The sequence below is a fragment of the Palaemon carinicauda genome, chromosome 41 (genome assembly GCF_036898095.1).
Source record: "Palaemon carinicauda isolate YSFRI2023 chromosome 41, ASM3689809v2, whole genome shotgun sequence".
In the NCBI taxonomy this organism is placed as follows: domain Eukaryota; kingdom Metazoa; phylum Arthropoda; class Malacostraca; order Decapoda; family Palaemonidae; genus Palaemon; species Palaemon carinicauda.
In genome coordinates this window covers 14,411,887-14,431,582 of record NC_090765.1, presented here as the reverse complement: position 1 = coordinate 14,431,582, position 19,696 = coordinate 14,411,887, and the positions used below count along the sequence as shown (strand labels likewise).

The 19,696-nt window shown below is 41.6% G+C and overlaps 1 protein-coding gene across 5 annotated transcripts in view; it reads right to left on the bottom strand.

Annotated features, from left to right (window-relative positions):
* Bruce (BIR repeat containing ubiquitin-conjugating enzyme) overlaps nucleotides 1–19,696 on the bottom strand; it is a 241,074-nt gene that overhangs the window by 178,360 nt on the left and 43,018 nt on the right. For all 5 annotated transcript variants that reach the window (XM_068364131.1, XM_068364132.1, XM_068364135.1 and 2 more), the window contains exons 8-11: nucleotides 18,448–19,547; nucleotides 14,294–14,444; nucleotides 13,947–14,117; nucleotides 8,974–9,061 (exon numbers count right to left, since the gene is read on the bottom strand). In XM_068364131.1, coding sequence (XP_068220232.1) covers nucleotides 8,974–9,061; nucleotides 13,947–14,117; nucleotides 14,294–14,444; nucleotides 18,448–19,547 — 1,510 coding nt within the window. The remainder of the gene's footprint in view (nucleotides 1–8,973; nucleotides 9,062–13,946; nucleotides 14,118–14,293; nucleotides 14,445–18,447; nucleotides 19,548–19,696) is intronic.

Sequence of the window (19,696 nt, the reverse complement as noted above, 5' to 3'; positions counted from 1 at the left end):
ACATATAATCTATACTTGGTAAAATTGCTGTCAATTCAAAAACACAGATGTATAAATGCGTCTGTTTCTTCGTTGTGATCAGAGATAAACGTAAACAAAACATTGGTTGTCATTTTCTATTGTGGTTTTTAGCGTGTTTAGGAAACGCACGATATAAAAATCGCCTTTATTTTGATAATTCTGGATTTTCAATCATACAACAAGCTAGTCTATAGAGTGATGGTTTTGCTATTCACCAGTTGTATTATACAATAGATATGACAAACATTAAAATTTGTCTGTATTTTGGGTTGTGTTATAACGGGAAATATATGGTGTTTACACCTATCCTGGTTGTAATTTTAACCATTTTTCAAGTTATTAGAACTTTAAAGTATATTAAATGTTTTATTTATTTACAAAAACAATTTGATATTATAAAGAAATACAGTATAGTACAAAGAAAGTATTGGAAATGGGTAGTAAACACATTTGAATAGGCAAATTGCTGGTTGCCATGGCTGCAATGGAATTATTTCTGTTAGTTGTGTGTATCGAAATTCGCGATTTTCCATTTACACGAGGTCATTAATCGACCAAATTCTCGCATAATTCGGGACCCTACTGTACTTCATTAAGAATGGGCATGTGAAATACTGGACTGCAACAATAGGATTCAGAAGTGAAGGAAAAGGTGTTTGTTGATCCTAGGTACATTACTGACAATAAGGGAAACTTGAGGGGACGTTCTATAGATATCAAGCTTGTGATTGGATGTTTTAAAGTTTTTAGAGAGGAAATTCTTAGGATATTACTGCAATGGACACTTGAAGTAAAAAAAAAAAAAAACAATATATTAAGTGTCTATTAAGCACAAAGGTTTCTTATGCCACCAGCTTAGAACTTGGTCTTTAATTATAAAGTACTTATATATACTGTATGTAGATTAGATATGTAGAGGACTGATACCTGAGAGGTTATGTATGGATATGTTTATGTCTTTCCTGGTTTTGAAGACCGGCGTTTTGATATTATAATTTTATTTTTGTTTTTTCTCATGAATGAAATAAATTGTTTTTCATTTTTCTTATAAATCGTAGCATTTCCTTCACCTGCATATGTCCCCTTCTCAGCCACCAATTGTGTTATTTGCTTCCTTTCTAAAATCTAACCCGAGATTCAAGCTATTTATTATATCATGTTCTACATAAGACACTATTGGTTTTCCCATGAATTAAACCATCGATCATACTACCTGCTTTTTCGGCAAACTCAAGTAAAGAAAAAGCAATCTTACCTAAAGAAAATAGAGCTATTTATTATTTGATTTTCCCAGAATCAAATCAACGGTCATACTACCTGTTTATTCAACAAGCCCAAGGCAAGAGAAGATAACAGGGAAATCTGAGGTTCTAGCTGGGTCCCCATGCCCCGTATAAAACCGAGGGGTGGTGCCCAGTGCCCCATTCTCTTGACTGTTTACCTTTTGGCCAGATTTCTGGGTATTTCACTGTTTTATCTTTTTGTGTAGTGAATGTTGGAGTGTGGTCAGAATTCGGACACTAGGGAATCTGTGTGCTACATGTGGCCACAGTTAGCAAACCACCACAAAGTCTTGCAGAAAGTGGGCATTGAAGGTCGATTGATGCTTCGACAAGGCCACTTGCAAGGATTGCGTAACAGTAGTTTTATTAAACGCTAGGTCTCCTCTGTTGAGAAGGATCAGGATTCAATGCTCAGTCTATGACTTTGCAAATCCAAGCCAAGAACGTGTTCTTGGTGATCCTTCTCTTGACATTCCTCGAGCTGATGAAGAGTGCCGACACTCGGAGGCCAGCTCCTGTAGTTCCCCTGAGGCAGCAAATCAAGTTCCTCCCTGGCATAGTAGCTGTTGATTTGGATTATTGGTTACACCACGAAGGGCTCCCGATCCGAAGTTTAAATCTGGGATCCGAGATTCCAGAAACGAAGTAGAGTATTACCTTGCCCATCGCCTGGAATGATGAATATCAAAGGTAGACCATGGATCAAGGGATACGCCAACTCTCTTGGCTGAAACCAACCCGAGAAGGGAGACCTGTCTTCAAGGTCAGGTGAGGATCTGCTGCTTGGCGTCCTGGGTCGTAGGGGCACCCTTCAGAGACCGAAAGACACAAACTATGCTCCGTGGAAGAGGTCTAACTTCTGAATGAGAACAGGTAGGCTCAAAACTCTGTATGAGAGAGACGATACCGACACAGGGGTAAGGTTAATTCCTTTCAGCCTCAAGGCAAGCTTGAGGACAAGCAGTAGCCTTGCATCACCATGACTGAGAGGAGTCTTTCCCCCAAAGGTATCCAAGAAAAACTTTGTAATGCTGGAAGTGGGAACAAGAGGGAAGATACCCCATCCAAGACACCAACCACCACAGGCAGTCCACTAGCATGTCAGCCGGCAACTGGAAAATTTCAGAGGTATCCGGACCATCCTTTTGCAACTTGCTGTGGATACTTCTACATGAAAGGAGATGTTGGAAATTATCCAGGTGAGAAGACATACAGGACCTATGGCTCCATGGAAGATAATCACATGTGGTTGCCTGAGTAGATCATATTGTGAAGGGAGTTTTCTCAGGACATCCATCACCAGCTGAAGGTACGGGAACAATCCTGCAGCTTCCTGTTTGTTCTACATAATCCACTGCCGTTTGTCAATACCACTTTGTGACCCCCCAAGGAACTGATGCACCAGCCACCCATTGAGATACTACTGCTAGAGTGTTAAGGGGGCCTTAGACTGGTAAGATAGTACTATATTGGATCCTTCTCTCTAGTTACAGCTCATTTCCCCTTTACCTACACATACACCAAGTAATCAGGCCTATTCTTTACATATTCTCCTCTGTCCTCATACACCTTACAACACTGAGATTACCAATTCTCCTTTGATCAAGGGGTTAACTGCTGCACTGCAATTGTTCAGTGGCCACTTTCCTCTTAGTAAGGATAGAAGAGATAATTTAGCTATGGTGAGTAGCTCTTCTAGAAGGACACTCCAAAATCGAACCAGTGTTCTCTAGTCTTGGGTAGTGCCATAGCCTCTGTACCATGGTCTTCCACTGTCTTATGTTAGGTCTCTTCTATTTATTTTTCTCTTGTTTTGTTTAAAGTTTTTATAGTTTATAAAGGAAATATCTATCTTAAGTGTTCTTAAAATATTTTTTTTCCTTGTTTCCTTTCCTAACTTGGCTATTTTCCCTGTTGGAGCTCCTGGGCTTATAGCCCCCACCTTTTATAATTAGGGCTGTAGCTCAGCAGGTAATAATAATAATAATAATAATAATAATAATAATAATAATAATAATAATAATAATAATAATAATAATAATAATAGGGCTAGGAAGACTGCCATCATCTCTTAGGAGATTTAAATGATGGTGCCATTCAAAATTTGACGAGTGCCCATTCATTTGATGTATCTGATGGGAGCATAAAAACCGGGGAAGGGACAAGGGGGTTGGCCATTAGGCGAAGATTCTCGTCTGTCAACCATCTTCTCAGGTCCGTCTTGCCCATCCCATAGAAACCACCAAAAAACGAGATCTATTATGTTGAACCTCCTGAGATCTGGTTGCCCCTGAAGAGGTTGAAATCAAAGGAATCCGATGAGGCTTGACAAACCAGAGTGAAAACAGTGACCCACGAGACATAACCACGGCTGGCTGAAAGCAAGTCTCGTAGATGGAAGAGACTAGCCACCTTCTCGTGCCTTGGACCCCGTTGTTCTGAGGAAACTTCAGCAAGCTGATGACGATGATCACGCCTAAGAATACTCATCTCTGATAAGGAAGCAGGGATACCTCTCAAGATTCACTTCAATCCTAAGATCAAGACAAACTTGAGGAGTTGTCTCGGTGATCACGAAGAGGCCACCGAGTCTGTTAGAATCAGCCAGTCGTTTCGAAGTCTTCAGAGAATGACGCTGATCCCGTAGGGCCAGGTTAACACTAGGGTAAAAACCCTTGTGAAAACCTGAGGTACTGTCTAAGTCAAAGCATAGCATCTTGACTTGATATGCCTGTATGATCACAAACACTTCCTTGATGATGAATGTACTGTGGACTAACTGTTTGTTTGACTATATACACCTTCTTGCCAAACAGTTTGATGAACCAACTTGTTCCAGGAGGAGAGGATCAAAACTGGAGACTTCTATAGGAAAGAACAGACTATAGAAACTCAGATATACTTTGATGAAACATGTCGTTCTACAAAAATGACGTAACGACCAAGTTCGAATGTCCGGATGAATATTCAGATTTGCATAGATTATAAAGATAATTGCCATCACACCTCAACAGGTGGGTGGAATGAGACGATGTGATTGCTCTTTGTGGCTGAACTGTGGATTCTTTACCCTTGTCAGAAAGAATTGAGAACTCTGAACTCATAGGAGGATTACAGCCACTACGGGATAAACCTAACTCGATGACGAGAAAGGAGTTATCCTTAAGAGAGGACATTGGCAAATGCTTCAGGTATCAAATTCCTATCGCTGGCTGAGTGAACTCAGGCTGAGGAGGAGCGTCATTGTAAGAGGGTTAATGAACAAGATCGAGGTCAGGCTAAGGATTGGTCAAATAAGCCTCTCCTGAGGAGGATCCCACAGATGGAAGGTTGAGGCTGCTTGTACCAGTCCCGATGGAGCATAGGCCGACAGAGACAGAGCAAGAGAAGAGGAATCCCCGAACTTAAGTTGCTATAGCCGTAGCGTAAACGTGAGCTGAATTTTAACCATTGAACAAAGGGAATGAAAAACGGATAACGAAACAGGGTTGTCTCCCGATATAGGTGTGAAGGGCCGACGAGCACATCCACGAATACAGCCCAAAACCATGACAGAGATCCGACAAGTTCTCCAACTTGTGGAGAAAAGAGAAGCAAATAATCCCATAGGATTAGGTTCACAAGATTCTTCTGAATCACAGGAGAAAGGCAGAAGAGGTAAGAGCTCAGAAGACTCCTGTTGTGGCAACCACTGTTTAGAATCATGTTCCCCCTGACAGGGCGGCGTAAAGGTGAGAACGCTTGTGCAACTAACTAAGATCTTATTAATGAAGATGTGAGCTTGAAAGGGAATGCATATACCAAAAAGTGACGAAAGGGAGGAGATAGGGAGCAGAAGAGGCGACCTCGTCCCTAAAGCACATGGAACGTCAGACCACTATTAGTAGAACGTAGTAGTAATAGTAGTGGTCATGGTGTAAAGAAAATGTTCGTGAAGGACTAACGTTCATCAACGCTGACGAAAACTGGAGAGCTGATGAAGAAGACTGCCCATCTCATATGCAGGCCCCACAAAGCTCGTTGAGGAGGATGAAGGCATCGGGAAACCGAAAAACACTGTACTTGTGTATAACAAGTTTCAAGTGGCAAGTAAGGTATTAAACACCAAAGTTGACTACTTGTCCTTTACACCTCTCTTTGTTGGAGAGTGCTGGGTTAGGTTCCAAGAAGCGTGTGTGCTAAACTCCCTCAATTGCATGTCGTGGGAAGCACTACTGAAGTAGCGAAACTCAAAGAGACCGAAGGATGATGATCTAGTGGATCGCAGCCGGTAGAGTTTTGCGATCTCCACCAGAGAAGTTTTCCGTCGAACGAAGTCGAAAAAAAAAAAACACCATGGATCGAGGCTTCCGAGATTCCTCAGAGGCTGTTGGGGAATCTACTTGCAAGCCGGCAGAGGAGTCTGTCATAAGAGGGCAACTTTACCTAAGTAGGAAAAGTAGCGTGCTGGAAGAAAACGTCAGGTGCTGGAAGAGGTTGCTGGAACACTAGGAACCTGAAAGAGAGCCGACGGGCAATCGCATGCTGACAGGAGATCGAGAGCTGGCGGGCAATTGCAGACTAAATTGCAAGCCTCGAGCGACCGTGGGCAATCCTGAGCTGTCAGGCAATCATGGAGGTCGTGAGCTGACGGGCGATCACGAGCTGTAGCAGGACTGGGCGGGGCCGTCTGCTACATGAGATGAGTCAGCTGGGCGAGACGAGTCAGCTGGGCGAGACGAGTCAGCTGGGCGAGACGAGTCAGCTGGGCGAGACGAGTCAGCTGGGCGAGATGAGTCAGCTGGGCGAGAGGAGTCTGCTGGGCGGGACGATTCTGCTAGGCAGGAAGAGTCTCCTAGGCGTGACGATGAGTCTGCTGAGCGTAACGAGTCTGCTGAGCGTAACGAGTCTGCTGAGTGTAACAAGTCTGCTGGGAGAGAAGAGTCTGCGGGGCGTGAAGAGTCTGCGGGGCGTGAAGAGTCTGCGGGGCGTGAAGAGTCTGCGGGGCGTGAAGAGTCTGCGGGGCGTGAAGAGTCTGCGGGGCGTGAAGAGTCTGCGGGGCGTGAAGAGTCTGCGGGGCGTGAAGAGTCTGCGGGGCGTGAAGAGTCTGCGGGGCGTGAAGAGTCTGCGGGGCGTGAGGAGACACCTGGGCATGTGAAGAGTCAGCTGGGGGAGACTATTCTTGATGGCGAGACGAGACTTCCAGGCAACTAGATTTGCTACGAGGAGCAAAAGCGGGGATGGACGAATCTAATTCCATCCCCCAAATAGGGACACTAAACAGGTGAAGGAAGACTCTCCTGCAGAAAGTCTGCTGTGCGGGACGAGTCTGCTGGGCGTGACGAGTCATCTGGGCGTGACACGTCCGCTGAGCATGAGGAGTCCGTTGAGAGACGAGTCTGCTGGGAGAGAAGAGTCTGCTGGGAGAGAAGAGTCTGCTGGGAGAGAAGAGTCTGCTGGGAGAGAAAAGTCTGCTGGGAGAGAAGAGTCTACTGGAAGAGATGAGTCTGCTGGGAGAGAAGAGTCAGCTGGGTGTGAAGAGTCTGCTGGGTGTGAGGAGTCTGCTGGGTGTGAAGAGTCTGCTGGGTGTGAAGAGTCTGCTGGGTGTGAGGAGTCTGCTGGGTGTGAGGAGTCTGCTGGGTGTGAGGAGTCTGCTGGGTGTGAGGAGTCTACTGGAAGAGATGAGTCTGCTAGGAGAGAAAAGTCTGTGGGGCATGACGATTCTGCTGGGCGTGAGGAGTCTGTGAGGCGAGATGAGTCTGCTGGGTGTGACAAGTCACCTTGGCATGTGACGAGTTAGCTGGGGGAGACGATTCTTGATGGCAAGACGAAACTGACAGGCGACTAGGTCTGCTCCGAGGAGCAAAGGCGGGGATGGACGAATCCAATTCCATCCCCCAAATGGGGACACTAAACAGGTGAAGGAAGACTCTCCTGGAGATGGGAAAAGCGACCAACCTCTGTAGCTACTGTTGACAATTCTCCTCGCAAGCGAGAAGATTATTGGACAGTGGCTGGTGGAGGGACTCTCCCTCGGTAGAGAAATTTCTAACACCAGGAGGCGAATCTCCGGGCAGCACTCTCTGCTTCCTATCAACAAGTTCTAGCTCAAGTTGAAGGCCAACATAGAGTGGTGCCTGTAAAACTCATCCAAAGTTAGTTTCTGGGTCCCCCCCCCTAAAGGGGTTACCCAAAGTACTCCAAGGAGTTCTAGTCAGCAAATGCTCAGGAGAGGACCGAACCGGCGTGTGGGAAAGACCGTTGCCAGCGAGATGATTAGGAACTGCTGCGAGTGCAGGTAAAGAAGGCAATGACTGGGGAGGGGCAGCAACTTCCCATGGAACAGGAACATCCGATGTCACACTTCTTACATAGCGTCAGCTGACTTAGCAACAAGAAAAAATACAACATCACTATAGCTGAGTAAAAACAAAAAACAATGAAAAGAAAAAAGCCCTTGGGAGAGTAACTAAATTCGAGGACAGAAAAGGTATCCCCGTAAGAAACAATTATCAGACTATGCACTCTCTCTGTTGGGTGCCATTGCAGCCCGAAGTAGTGCATCGTCCCTAGCGCTATTATGAAGTTAGATTACAGTAAAACAATTTAATCAAAATTAATTAACTGAAGACAAACCACTCGGGAGAACAACATAATCCAATGACGGAAAAGGTGTTCTCAGAGAGGTACAGGAACATGATTCAGACTAGGTACTCCTGGCAGCTGTCAAAGTAGAACGAGGCAGTGTGGCATCATCAGCGAAGAGGAGCAAGACAGACCAAAGTAAAGCTCAGGGTAGGCTACAAGCGGCCTTCCCTCCGATGAACTCGCACGGACCAAGGGACATCTATTTCAGGACATAGAGTGTGTATCCACACGAGGACGCCTCCTCTGCAATGGAGGCTGGGTCGCTGCACTTTGAGGAGCGGGGGAGGCCACCAGCCTACAGGTTGTCCAGGATTGTAAGAGGTTTCTCCATCCTCGAGAAAATTCTGCACTACCAACAAAACAGCAACAATCACACTGTAATAATAAGAGTTCTAATATATGAATAAAAACATCAAATGAGTGCTTAAATATGTATAAAAAAAAATAAGTAAAAAGAAATCAAAGGCCACTTAAAAGAGTTGGGAGGAGAGAGACGAACGTGTTACTCTCACCGAGCGAGTAAAAAGTGACGAGACAACACAGTTGTGTGTGTGAGCTGGGTTGTCAGCTACCCTTAACCCTCCTCCCCGCCTAACTAGCGGTAGGGTAGTTACATGTCGCTAAAAGTTTTATGGCTAGTCTTCCCGATTCGACAGAAAGTATTATTCCTATAAATAGCGAAAGGGTTTGTCTTTAGTGTTGGAACAAAAAACATTTGGGTCTAAGGTAAGGCACTGGGACTATTAAGTCATTAAGCGCTGTCATAGCCAGTAAATTACTTATGATAAAATACAGAACTTTTAAAAGTAGTAAATAAAAAGATTCATAAATATTACCAGTCAATCATTTAAAAAATTTTCCATTGCATACCAAACTTAAAACTACCAAAACTATTTTAATTCAAGCATATTTGAAGACAAAAAAAAATAGTAGTCAAGGGTAGAGGAAAACAACTATGGATCTAGGGTGAAAAAACTTTCAGACACTATACGACAATAAAAATTCCTGTTATTGGTGTTTTAGTTAAGCAAAATATTCTTACTTTGGACATCCGGTTTGGAATGCTGTCAGTTCAACACACTTGTCCAGCACCTCTTCTGATAACGGCTGATTTACAAGTAGTTCACCAGCTATAAGAAAAGTAGAAAAAAGGAATACAAATATTACATACATACATATACCAAGGCACTTTCCCCAATTTTGGGGGGTAGCCAACATCAACAAATGAAACAAAAACAAAAAAGGGGACCTCTACTCTCTATGTTCCTCCCAGCCTAACAAGGTGGTAATCCTAATTAAAAAAAAAAATGCACAAACTAGAGAAAGTTCTAATTTCAATTTCCCATGCTTAAAATTAAAAAATTTTGTCTTGCAGAATAATTTTTTAATTGGTGAGAGTAATTTAGTCCAAAAATAATAAAACAGCTTAAGGGGACTGTCCCCCAAAATGTTTTGACCTACCAACTTTCAGAAATCAAAAATCATTTTATTGCTTCTATGTATACAGTAACATATCATACATGCTCTCCAGAAGTTTCAGCCAATTATTTTTACAAACAATGAAGATATAGCAATCTTTATATGATGACGTCATCCTTACTGCATTGTTTGCATGACTGAGTTTGACAGACTCGTCTTTGTGCGTTTATTTTTGCATTTATATGGCGATTTTTTTCACTTATGTTTAGAAATCTTGTGCGTCTGGCAGAAATGGATGGCATTGGTAGAGGGTAGGTGAACAAAAACTACAAGCTACGAGAACAGTACCCAGAGTTTCCAAAGACATACTGTATAGAAGTTATAATGCATGCGTTTGTTTACTTGCAGTTTGTATGTACATTGTATTTTCACAATGTCCTCGTGAAATTTATAGCAAGGCCAATGTTACCCAAGGTCATAGAAAGAACAAAAAGTAGGCAGAGAGCAAGAAAAACGAACCAAGAAGAGAGGGAAACATGAATAAGAATACAAAGCTGAAACATACTAACTAAAACTCTGGCAACAATGAGAGGCCGCTGGCAACTCATGACACCTTTACGCCAAGTGTATTAGTAAACTTGGGGTTTAAATACCTCGTTTAGGGTGCGTTTATGTAAGAATAAACAATAAAAGCACCAAGTAAGATTATCATGATAATGTTATCTTAATTTCTTTAAGAAGAAAAGCAGAAATTTGTTGCAAATCTTTGGGAGCTCATCAAATCAAAAACATACTTATTCGCACTTAGGTACATTTTACCCATTTATTATTCGATTTTAGAGCAAGACATTATTGAAAAGAGGAATAAAAATCCCTCAATTTTGTTTACCAAAATTTTGATTTTACCTTTTCTCTTTTTTTCATGAATATTCTACGTTTAGAAGAATTAAAATTAAGAAAAAATTCATTAAAGAAAAAGGAAAATAAAAAATCTGTCTCAAAGAATAATTCAATTTATAAAGAATTCAATTTATAAAGAAGTTTTGATGGTATGATTTTCAAAACAATTGGTGTCATAGTAGTGGAGAAAAATGTACCTAAAAATTTTTTGATCAAATGACTTGAAATTTTTATGATGAAGGTATGTCTAAAACATTTACAGAAATTGTGTATTATGAATAATTAGAAAAAAATTCATGGCATGGTAGACAGTCCCCTTACAGTAATGGTTAATATCACAGTTATTGAGGCAAAGTCAAATAAGATAATTTTCCTTGATACAGCAAAAGAAATCCCAGACATAATTCCATGTACACAATAAAATATCAGCTGGTTACGGGAAGTTAGTGCAAGAGAATGATTCTCGGATTTTCAAAATAATTCAAGATTCACAAGTATCTATTTTATTTCATCTCATTTTTTACTTCATATAAATTTTCTTACACAACATAATACTGATAGAAGCTTTTTGGAAAATTTCATCTTAATGGATGTCACCTGCCAAATTTTCTCCCAGCCAGAGCACAGTAGGTCCACTGTAGAGTATATGCAATTCTATGAAAATATATTCATAATTATAGATTCAAAATTTATCACAGGGATAGCATTATGCTTGACAGGAGAGTAATATAACAGCCTGTTATTTTGTAGAGCAGGTCAATTTCTTGTATGTCTACCCAGTCTTCTTTAAATATTCTATTTGTTGCATCTCGCTCACTGGTGCTAATTTGGGATTTTATCAAAGGATCGAGGTCAATTATCACAAACAAACATGCACCATCAAAATTACGTTTATGGTTGCCGTACTGGATAGTTTTCAGTGACATGACCCTCAGATTTAATACATTGTGTTTCTAATATTGCACGGCATTCGCAAGTAAGCAGCAGACACCAGTAAGGAAACGTCAGTTTGGTGGCAATAAGTGAGAGAGAAGGGAAATTTTGAATATAGTGGTCAACCTAAAGAAATCCATAACAGTCCTAGATTTGGCTGACAAAATGTTGACTCCAGATAGCTGAGTAATAATAAAGAAAAATGCACTCCTTCCATTAGAAAGTTTTCGATTATAGTTCAATATCAGGAAAAGGGGTCGTCCTAGAAAACAGCAAATTTGACATTTCTTACAAAAATACAAGGTGGGGTAGATTCATGTTAATCCTATATGGCAAACCAGTTAGTCACACTATAGAGCCAGACATATTGTACCGTACAAAAACACCAGTACACTACAACAAACGCACCCGAGTTCTCTACCCATCTCCACGTAATACCAAAGATACGCAAATGTCACTTCCAGTGTTTATTCCAGCTTCTGTCATTAATGCTAAGAAGTACTTCCAAAGGAAAGGGTTTCAAATAGATAGTCTTTATCACACAATAAACTTGGCCTCCAGAAACCATATAATTGCAATAACCTCTTAAATAGGGTAAAACCTGATGTACAATACATAATAAGACCATATTGGTGTTTGTACCCAAGAAACTATTCATGCCAACCTCAATATTAATAACACGGAATTCATTCACCTTCGCACATGGAATTCAATTAATTTTTTCATTGCAAACTAAAAGCCTTCATGAAAAGACATCGAGAGAAATTTGTTTGATATGACTGATGAATACAAATACTATATACTATAAGGACAAAGATATTTTTTTCAAAATCTTATAAAATATGTAAATCACTGGCAGGGAGAGACAAAGATGGAGAAAATGAAGCAGAAGACAGGACAAAGGTTCCAGGACATTGGGGAAGGATATTACCACATGATTCCTCGATATTCATCTTAAGAATAAAACAAATAGTTTTATTTCCTTTCTGCTATTTGGAGACATTCCTAAAAGGGGTGGAGCTTTAAATAGCAGCAGAGCCTGCCAACATCAACTTCAGCCATTCCTTCTGGTTAAGGCTTTAGATCCTCCTAACCATTTCGGGTTTATTTTCTTTCCTTTGCAGCAAATTGCATTCCATCATCCCAAGTTCAAATTTTGTTGGGGCAACAGTAGAATTTTACTAGCAAATGACCTTTATACTATACCATCCATAATAACACTAATAGTAACAATAACATGAAGTAATCTTATAATACTGTTTTATTATTGGTTTGATTTTGGCATATTCTTCTAGAGCAACTGGTTACCATTATCAAAACCTCTTCGCCCTTCCTATAAGTTAAGGATGGGGTGTTTGGAAGGGCCACAAATCTAACAGCAGATTTATCAGCTATCACAATCTTCAAAACCTTTCTTGAGTTGAAATGGGTCTAGAGGGCCTATCGAATTTGTTTGTATTTTGCCTCTAGGGACTGACCTATCTGTCTCAACTTTTCCACATTCCGTCAAAATGAATTCTTCATTTTCAAAAGGATTTCCAATGATGACAAGGCATTAAGTCTCTTAGCAAGAATTCTTCGACCTTCCTTTGGCCCAATATTTTGCTTAAATTGGATAATGATATTCATGGAAGAACAGTTCCTATCTTGCTGTAATCAGAGCAATATCACAGACATCTTGGAATATAAGCCCTCTTTTTGGGTTAGAAAGCCATCTATCATTAGCAGTTCAGTGATGACTGCCTAACCCTAGTCAAGAAGGCAATAAAAAGGAATCAATGTCCGTCACTTATCCAACTTTTACTAAAGATATGACATCCAGCTTCTATTATCTTTCTTCAAAACCTTCATAAAAGCCAAGCACCATAGTTTTGGCCACTACATTAAGTGACTTATAAACATTGTATTAGTGGTGGGGGACCCTTCTATTGAACCCCTGGAAAAAATCACCAAAACCATTTAAGAATTTTTAAGTGTATGTAAATGAATTAATGAAGATTAACATTTTTGGCATCAGTAGCTGCTGATAATAGGCAAGACCCTGGCTTGAGCCTGATGGAACTAATGCATGCCCCATTCCCAACACCTCAGGAGGATGAAAGGAAAATGGAGGATTATGAACTGGATACCTTATCTGAAGATGTTGGAGCTACTAAGCTTTCAGCATGCAAACCCAAACTGTATCAATCAGATTTGGAGGGTCTTTCTCTCAGCAGTCTCACTTGATTTCCAGATGATGAAAATCTTTCTATACCAACTATCCTCACTTCTTGCACACAGTTTAGTACATTTTATGCTTAATCTTTCAAAGACAAAGATTACAACTCTCCCTTTCAGACCCTTGGGTTACCTACATCCCTCATTACCAAGAACTCCCTTGCTTTCTTTTGGTCCCTTCACATTCCAACAGTGTCAACAACTCAAAATCTTCTGACCAAATTTTCTACTTGAGTTATTTCAGACTAATATGTTTGTGAAAAACAAATCTTTACATTTAAAATCAAAAGCCCAGTACAAAACTATACTTTAACTAAAGTATCCACCTCACAATTCTACACCTCTTTCGCAGCAGAATTAGAATACATTAACAAGGGATTGTTAAACATCAAAGACCTGAGGGACTTCAACCATTTGCAATCCAACTATCTGAACTACCATATATTTTTTCCCTTCTAAAGTGTTATTAAGAGTTTGGGATTTTGCGCAAGTTGAGATAAACTATGTTAAGTACCAAACATTTAATGCCAGAAGTAAGCTACTTACGTAGGAGTTCAGGTTCTCTAGCTAGTGTTGGTACACTACTGAATGCCGTGGAAGCAACATTTAATGCTACAGACTCTGCAGACTGAAGTTCTTTACCAACCTCAGCTTCTCTTCTCAACTGAACTAAACTAACTCTTCCATCATCACAGCTAACACACAGCCTTTCTAAACCTGTAAGAAATATAAAATTAAATATAAAAAATTAATACTTACACAAAATGTTCAAAATATGTAAAGTACACTGCAAATACAGATAATTCCCAAAAAAGTAGCTATTAGAGTACAATGATGACCATACAACAAGTTAAAAACTTTAGTGACAACATAATTCCAAAAGTCAAACTTACTATTACAGTATACGACATTGTTGAAAGACCTTCCTGCAGGAGCAGCAATATGACAAAAGAACTCGAGAGTGGAGAGGGATAACAAAGCTAAGGAACCATCCATGGTGATGCAAGCTGCTACTCCACCCAAATCTTTGCTGCTGTCACCATACTGAAATAGTAACTTCAGTTATGCGTTTGTAAATAAAATACTATGTTCCTGCATTACTGAAACCAGGAACTTACAGTACTTCATAGAATTATGAACATTAATAATCATCTAGCTTAACTTTAATATTTTCTCTAACAGCAAAATCTTCATAACATATAGTCATGGTATTAATAACTACATTAATAATAAATGTTAATAACACGTGAAGATTTCAGGTCATTAAAGTTCCATTTTACTCAAGAATATACAATAAAACCAAGATTAAAATAAAAGAGACCAGACCAAAGAAAACCTGTATTCTAATAAAAATTTCTTACTAAATAAACCCCTTAAATCATATAAAGTATTGCCATACTTTATAAAATAGGAAACCTCTCTAAGTAGAATCTATTCACAAGCAAAATAATCTTTCGGCATTTTCAACCTGCCTTCTAGTATGGCTCCTGCTCAACTCCCTTTTAACCCTATTTTGTTATATGCTGGTTTGGTGACCAAAAGGAAGAGACAAAGAGCAGAAGAGGCGACCTACACAGCACGTCAGCCGATTAGTAGTACAGTAGTAGTAATAGAAGTGATAACAGTAGTGATCGTGGGCCAATGAAATTGTTCATAAGGAATGAACGTTTGAGAGTGCTGACAAGAACTGACAAGCCGACGAATGCATCTGGAAACCGATAGCAATGTACTTGTGTAAAACAATAAGTTCTCAGTGGCGAGTAAAGTAATAAGAACCAAGGTTGACACTTGCGCTTTACCCCTCTCATCGACGGTGTGCTGGATTAGGTTCCAGGAGGGGGGTGTGTGCTAAACTTCCTCGTGCGCATGCCGTAGTAAGCCCTACCGAAGTAGTGCCACTCACAGAGAAGTTTATTTGGCCCATCATTAAAGTTCTCTTTGTCATCTAGACGAGGAGAATCACTCAGATACTGTAAATGTATCGAGGAAGCCATAGCAGAAGAGTGCTCTACGAAAGACAAAAAGAACAGGAGGATCTCGTTGGGAAAAGCAGAGCGCATGCTTGTAGTGATCCTTACCAGAGAAGATCTCCGAAGATGAAGGAGGAGAAACCCACCCTTAGGGTCAAGTCTTAAGAGATTCTTCGGTTACTGTCTGTGATTCTACCTGCAAGCAGAAAGAGCTGTTGGAGGTTGCTGGAAACCAGGAACCTGGAAGAGAGCTGAAGAGCGATCGAACGCCGACGGGCGATGGCAAACAGACAGGGGATGAGGCGACAGGGAATGCCGATGAGCTGGCAATAGCCTAGAGGTTGACGAACGCCTCTGACGACTTCCTCCATTGAAGGGTGAGCCCGTGAGGGCACGGTCTTCAATGCTCTGGAGTAAGAAAAACTCCAGAGCTGAATCTTACTCAGAGGACAACACTCAACCTCATCATCGTGGATGAACTCGTTAAGAGTTTGGCCGGGAAGGTGGCAGACGACGAGCCAGAGGGGGAGTTCAGATAAGCGAGAGAGAGAGACGAGACCACACTAACTGACAACAAGACTGCCGATGAGGATCTTGCTCCGGTGAGGGGTTGAGGCAAGGGGTGAAACGTCAGAGGGTCACAAGTGAACATCACATGCCAAAGATTAGCGCTCACTAAGTGTAGGTCACGAAAAGACTGTGGGAGCGCAACTGGAGAATGACGAGCTACTGGCAAACGATGAGTAGCCGGCAAACCACGAACACACCTGGCGAATAACAAGTGACTGGCAAACGGTGAGTCAAAGGAAAGTCCACATACGCAGGCGAGTGTCAAGAATGCGTAGGCTGTCGGCAAGACCGTCAATGATGTTCTCACAATGGCGAGAGGCAAGGGTAACGAGTGACTCTTCCTATGTGAAGAACAATCTCAGTGTGACAAGTGATGAGCAGCAGGCGAATGACGAGGCTCTGGAGGAGAACGTCTAACAGGCAAGAGAGAAGATCGTTGGTATCTAGAGGAATTGAAGAGATATTTCCTGACAGATGGAGAAGGTGAACGTCTGGAGCGTAGAGGACTACACTTCTTGGAGCATCAAGGAGGACTAGACTCTCTGGGAGCTCATCAGTGACGGCGAAGTTCCTTCGCAAGGGAGAACTGCTCTACAGGGAGAGGCGTCAGAGGAGAGGCATGATGGCGTCTTAGAAGTTCTCTAAAACGGGGTCTAAGGGAAGATCTCTCTAGAATGAGAGAGATGACTTCCCGCAGGAAAACCTGCCTCCAACTTTGCTTGTCCCCAAAGGATAAGTTAGCTCAGCAAGAGGGAGAGAGTAGTCTTTGGCGGCAAGTCTGCGGCTACTGCAATGAGTTGTAGCTGTCAGAAATTCTCCCCGCAAGCAGGAAGGTTGCTGGACAGAAGCTGATGAAGGAAAGTTCTCCCTTGGCAGGGAGAGCAACCCAACACTTGGTGGAAGTTAACTCTCCCAAATAAGAGAAAAGTTGTCTTACACCTGGAGACGTACCTCCGGGCAGCGCTCTCTGCTTCTCTTCAACAAGCATTGTTCAAGTTACAGGTCAGCATCAGGCGCTACCTGTGAAACACAGCCGAAGGGATACCCTGCCCAGAACACCTAAAGGAATACAGTCTGCCACTACCCTTGCTACTACACCTGAGCAAGAGGAATGAAGGAGCAGAAGCAGCGAGTGCTACAGAAACTAAACCACTCTCGAAATGGACCTAATCCTCAAAAGGAAAGGTCAAGGTCAGCATGCTAATCCCGAGCTGCTACAGGAGAAGGAGAACTGGGCAGTGACAGAGCAGGGACATCAGATTCCACAGGAACAGCGGCTCTACTCTTCTACGTTGGCTGACTTAACCAAACGAAGAAACATAAAAAGAAGGAAAGAAAAACTCCCTCGGGAGGACAACCTAACCCGCAGGCAGGAAGGGAGTACCCTGAGAGAACAGAAAACATACTAAGGACTGCACACTCCCTTCGCCAGCTGCCATCATCAGGCGAAGGAGTGTGGCGTCTTAAGAATTATAGAAAAAAAAAAAATTACAGTTAATTATCTGACAAAAACAAACACTTATTATTTCAAATTAACTACTGAAGAGAAAACATAAACCGCATAATTGAAAAGGTGTTCCCCCCCAGACGATCTGCTGGCCGCCCATGTAGCAAGGGAGAGCGGCGTCGTCACCAAGGAAGAGCAATACCGAAGTCAAGCTCTGGGTTGGCCACAAGCGGACTTCCTGCAAAGAACTCGCAGGGAGCAAGCGACGTCGACATCCGAGCGGAGGAGTATTCACACAAGGAGGACTCCCCTAAGGCGAAGGCCTGGTCGCTGCACCTGGAGAAGCGGATGAAGCCACCACCCTGTGGGTTCTCCGGCATCAAAGGGAGAAAAGACGAAAAGAAGGTTCTCCGTCCCCGAGAACATGCCGCACTACACTTTCAGACAAACAGAAACATTAACTGTAATGAAAAGTAAAGTGGTTACTCAGCCCAGGTGTGTGAGTGAGCAGGGTAGCAAACTAGCCCCCACCACCCTAGTGACTAGCGGGTGGATGGTTAACCCTTGCTAAAAGTCTTATGGCTTGTCTCTCAGCTTCGCCGAAAGTAATATTCCCTATAAATAGCGTTGGTTTGTATTAGTGACGGAACAAATAATTATTTTTTTCATGAATTTCTAAATAAAAACTTTTACAATTTTTTTTTTAAAATTTCACGTTCAACTTTCATTTTCTATTACTTTTTAGCATTTCAGTTATGGTTTACGTTACATTAGTACATAGTTAAATCTTTTGCCAATATAATGCAACAAAACAAGAGCCTTAATCTGTTATAGTTTGGACATGTAACAATTTTTTAAAAAGAAACTTTAGTTCGCAAACTTAATTTTTTGGCAAAAGCCCTATACGCTGTACCTCATTCAGACTTTTGTAGGTACGTGAGTGCCAAAGGGTTAAAAATTGAAACAAATACATTACTGCCAGTCTGCAATGACCTTATGCTGACAATATCTTCAATAAACAACAATACTAATAACAATAATGAAACTGAGGACCACATACCTCTGGAGGCAACATCAGCAACTTCCGGGTCACCAATTCCCATGAAGTTAAGAGTCTTGTATTCAAAGGTTCTTCCTGCAGGCTCACAACTTCACCACCACGATACACTCGATACACTATAACAGCACCATAAACCTCCCTCACTCCCCCCACTGCGCCATCACTACTACTGTCTGTGGGTGCACTTCCCGAACTATTACCACAGTTTAATAGCCCATCACTTGTGCTCAATGTCACTACAATATACTCCCCACAAGGAGTGGGAACTATTTGGTCCACTGTAAAATGAAGCTTGACACTATTCAACTTATGTGGCAAAGGAATACACTGAATACACTTGGGTTCCTTCTTTAAAATATCATTCTTGGATTCCGGCTCGGATGTTGTAGTAGATACCACATTATCTTTGGCTTTTGACTTTGGAATACAATTAGTCCCCACTTGGGATGTCCCTTTACTTTTAACAAATAAATTTGGGGGTGTAAAAAACAGGTCGTTCGCTAAAGGATTCGACCACAGAAGCTTTGCCTTAGGGTGTGGTATTATTGTAGCGTCACCAAAGGTCCCAACCTTCACAGTGGATTTTTTATAGGGTCCCTGACTGACAGATTTTAGGGCCACTTTATTGCTTGGGGTCGACTGTGACACCTTCACATTCAAATCGTAAACAAGCAAGTAGGGTACAAAGTTCTGCTGCCCACTAGATACAGATGTTGATACAATGGCAGACTCACTCAATGACACTGACTTTGACGGCACTGCTACACAATCAGATTCAATGTCTTCCTCTGTTGAGCCTCGTCTAGATGAATCTAACTTCATGATATCTAAACTTTCAGCTTCTCTTTGGCTAGCCTGATTAACATTATTTAACGCTTGCACTAATCCTACATCACAAGTTTCCTGACGGTCTCCGCTTGATGCCCCAAACAATTCATAACGTCTCAATCCCACCCCAACTACCAAGCTAGACCGCGCAGATGACGTAAAGGCAATAGCTGCCCCCTTGTATCTCTGGGACACTTCATTGGGATCTGCCAGTACACACAAGGATGATACTCTTACGTCGTGCGAGGGACGAGGCGGCGCAAAGAGTTCATCTAGAAAATATAAATTAAAAACATATAAAAACAAAATGAACTTTATATTATGAAAAGATTATTTTTGGCCAAAACTCTCAAAGCAGGGTTTTGGTGGTCAACTAGTGCTAGACTTCACTACTGATAAAACACTATGCACAAAATATTAC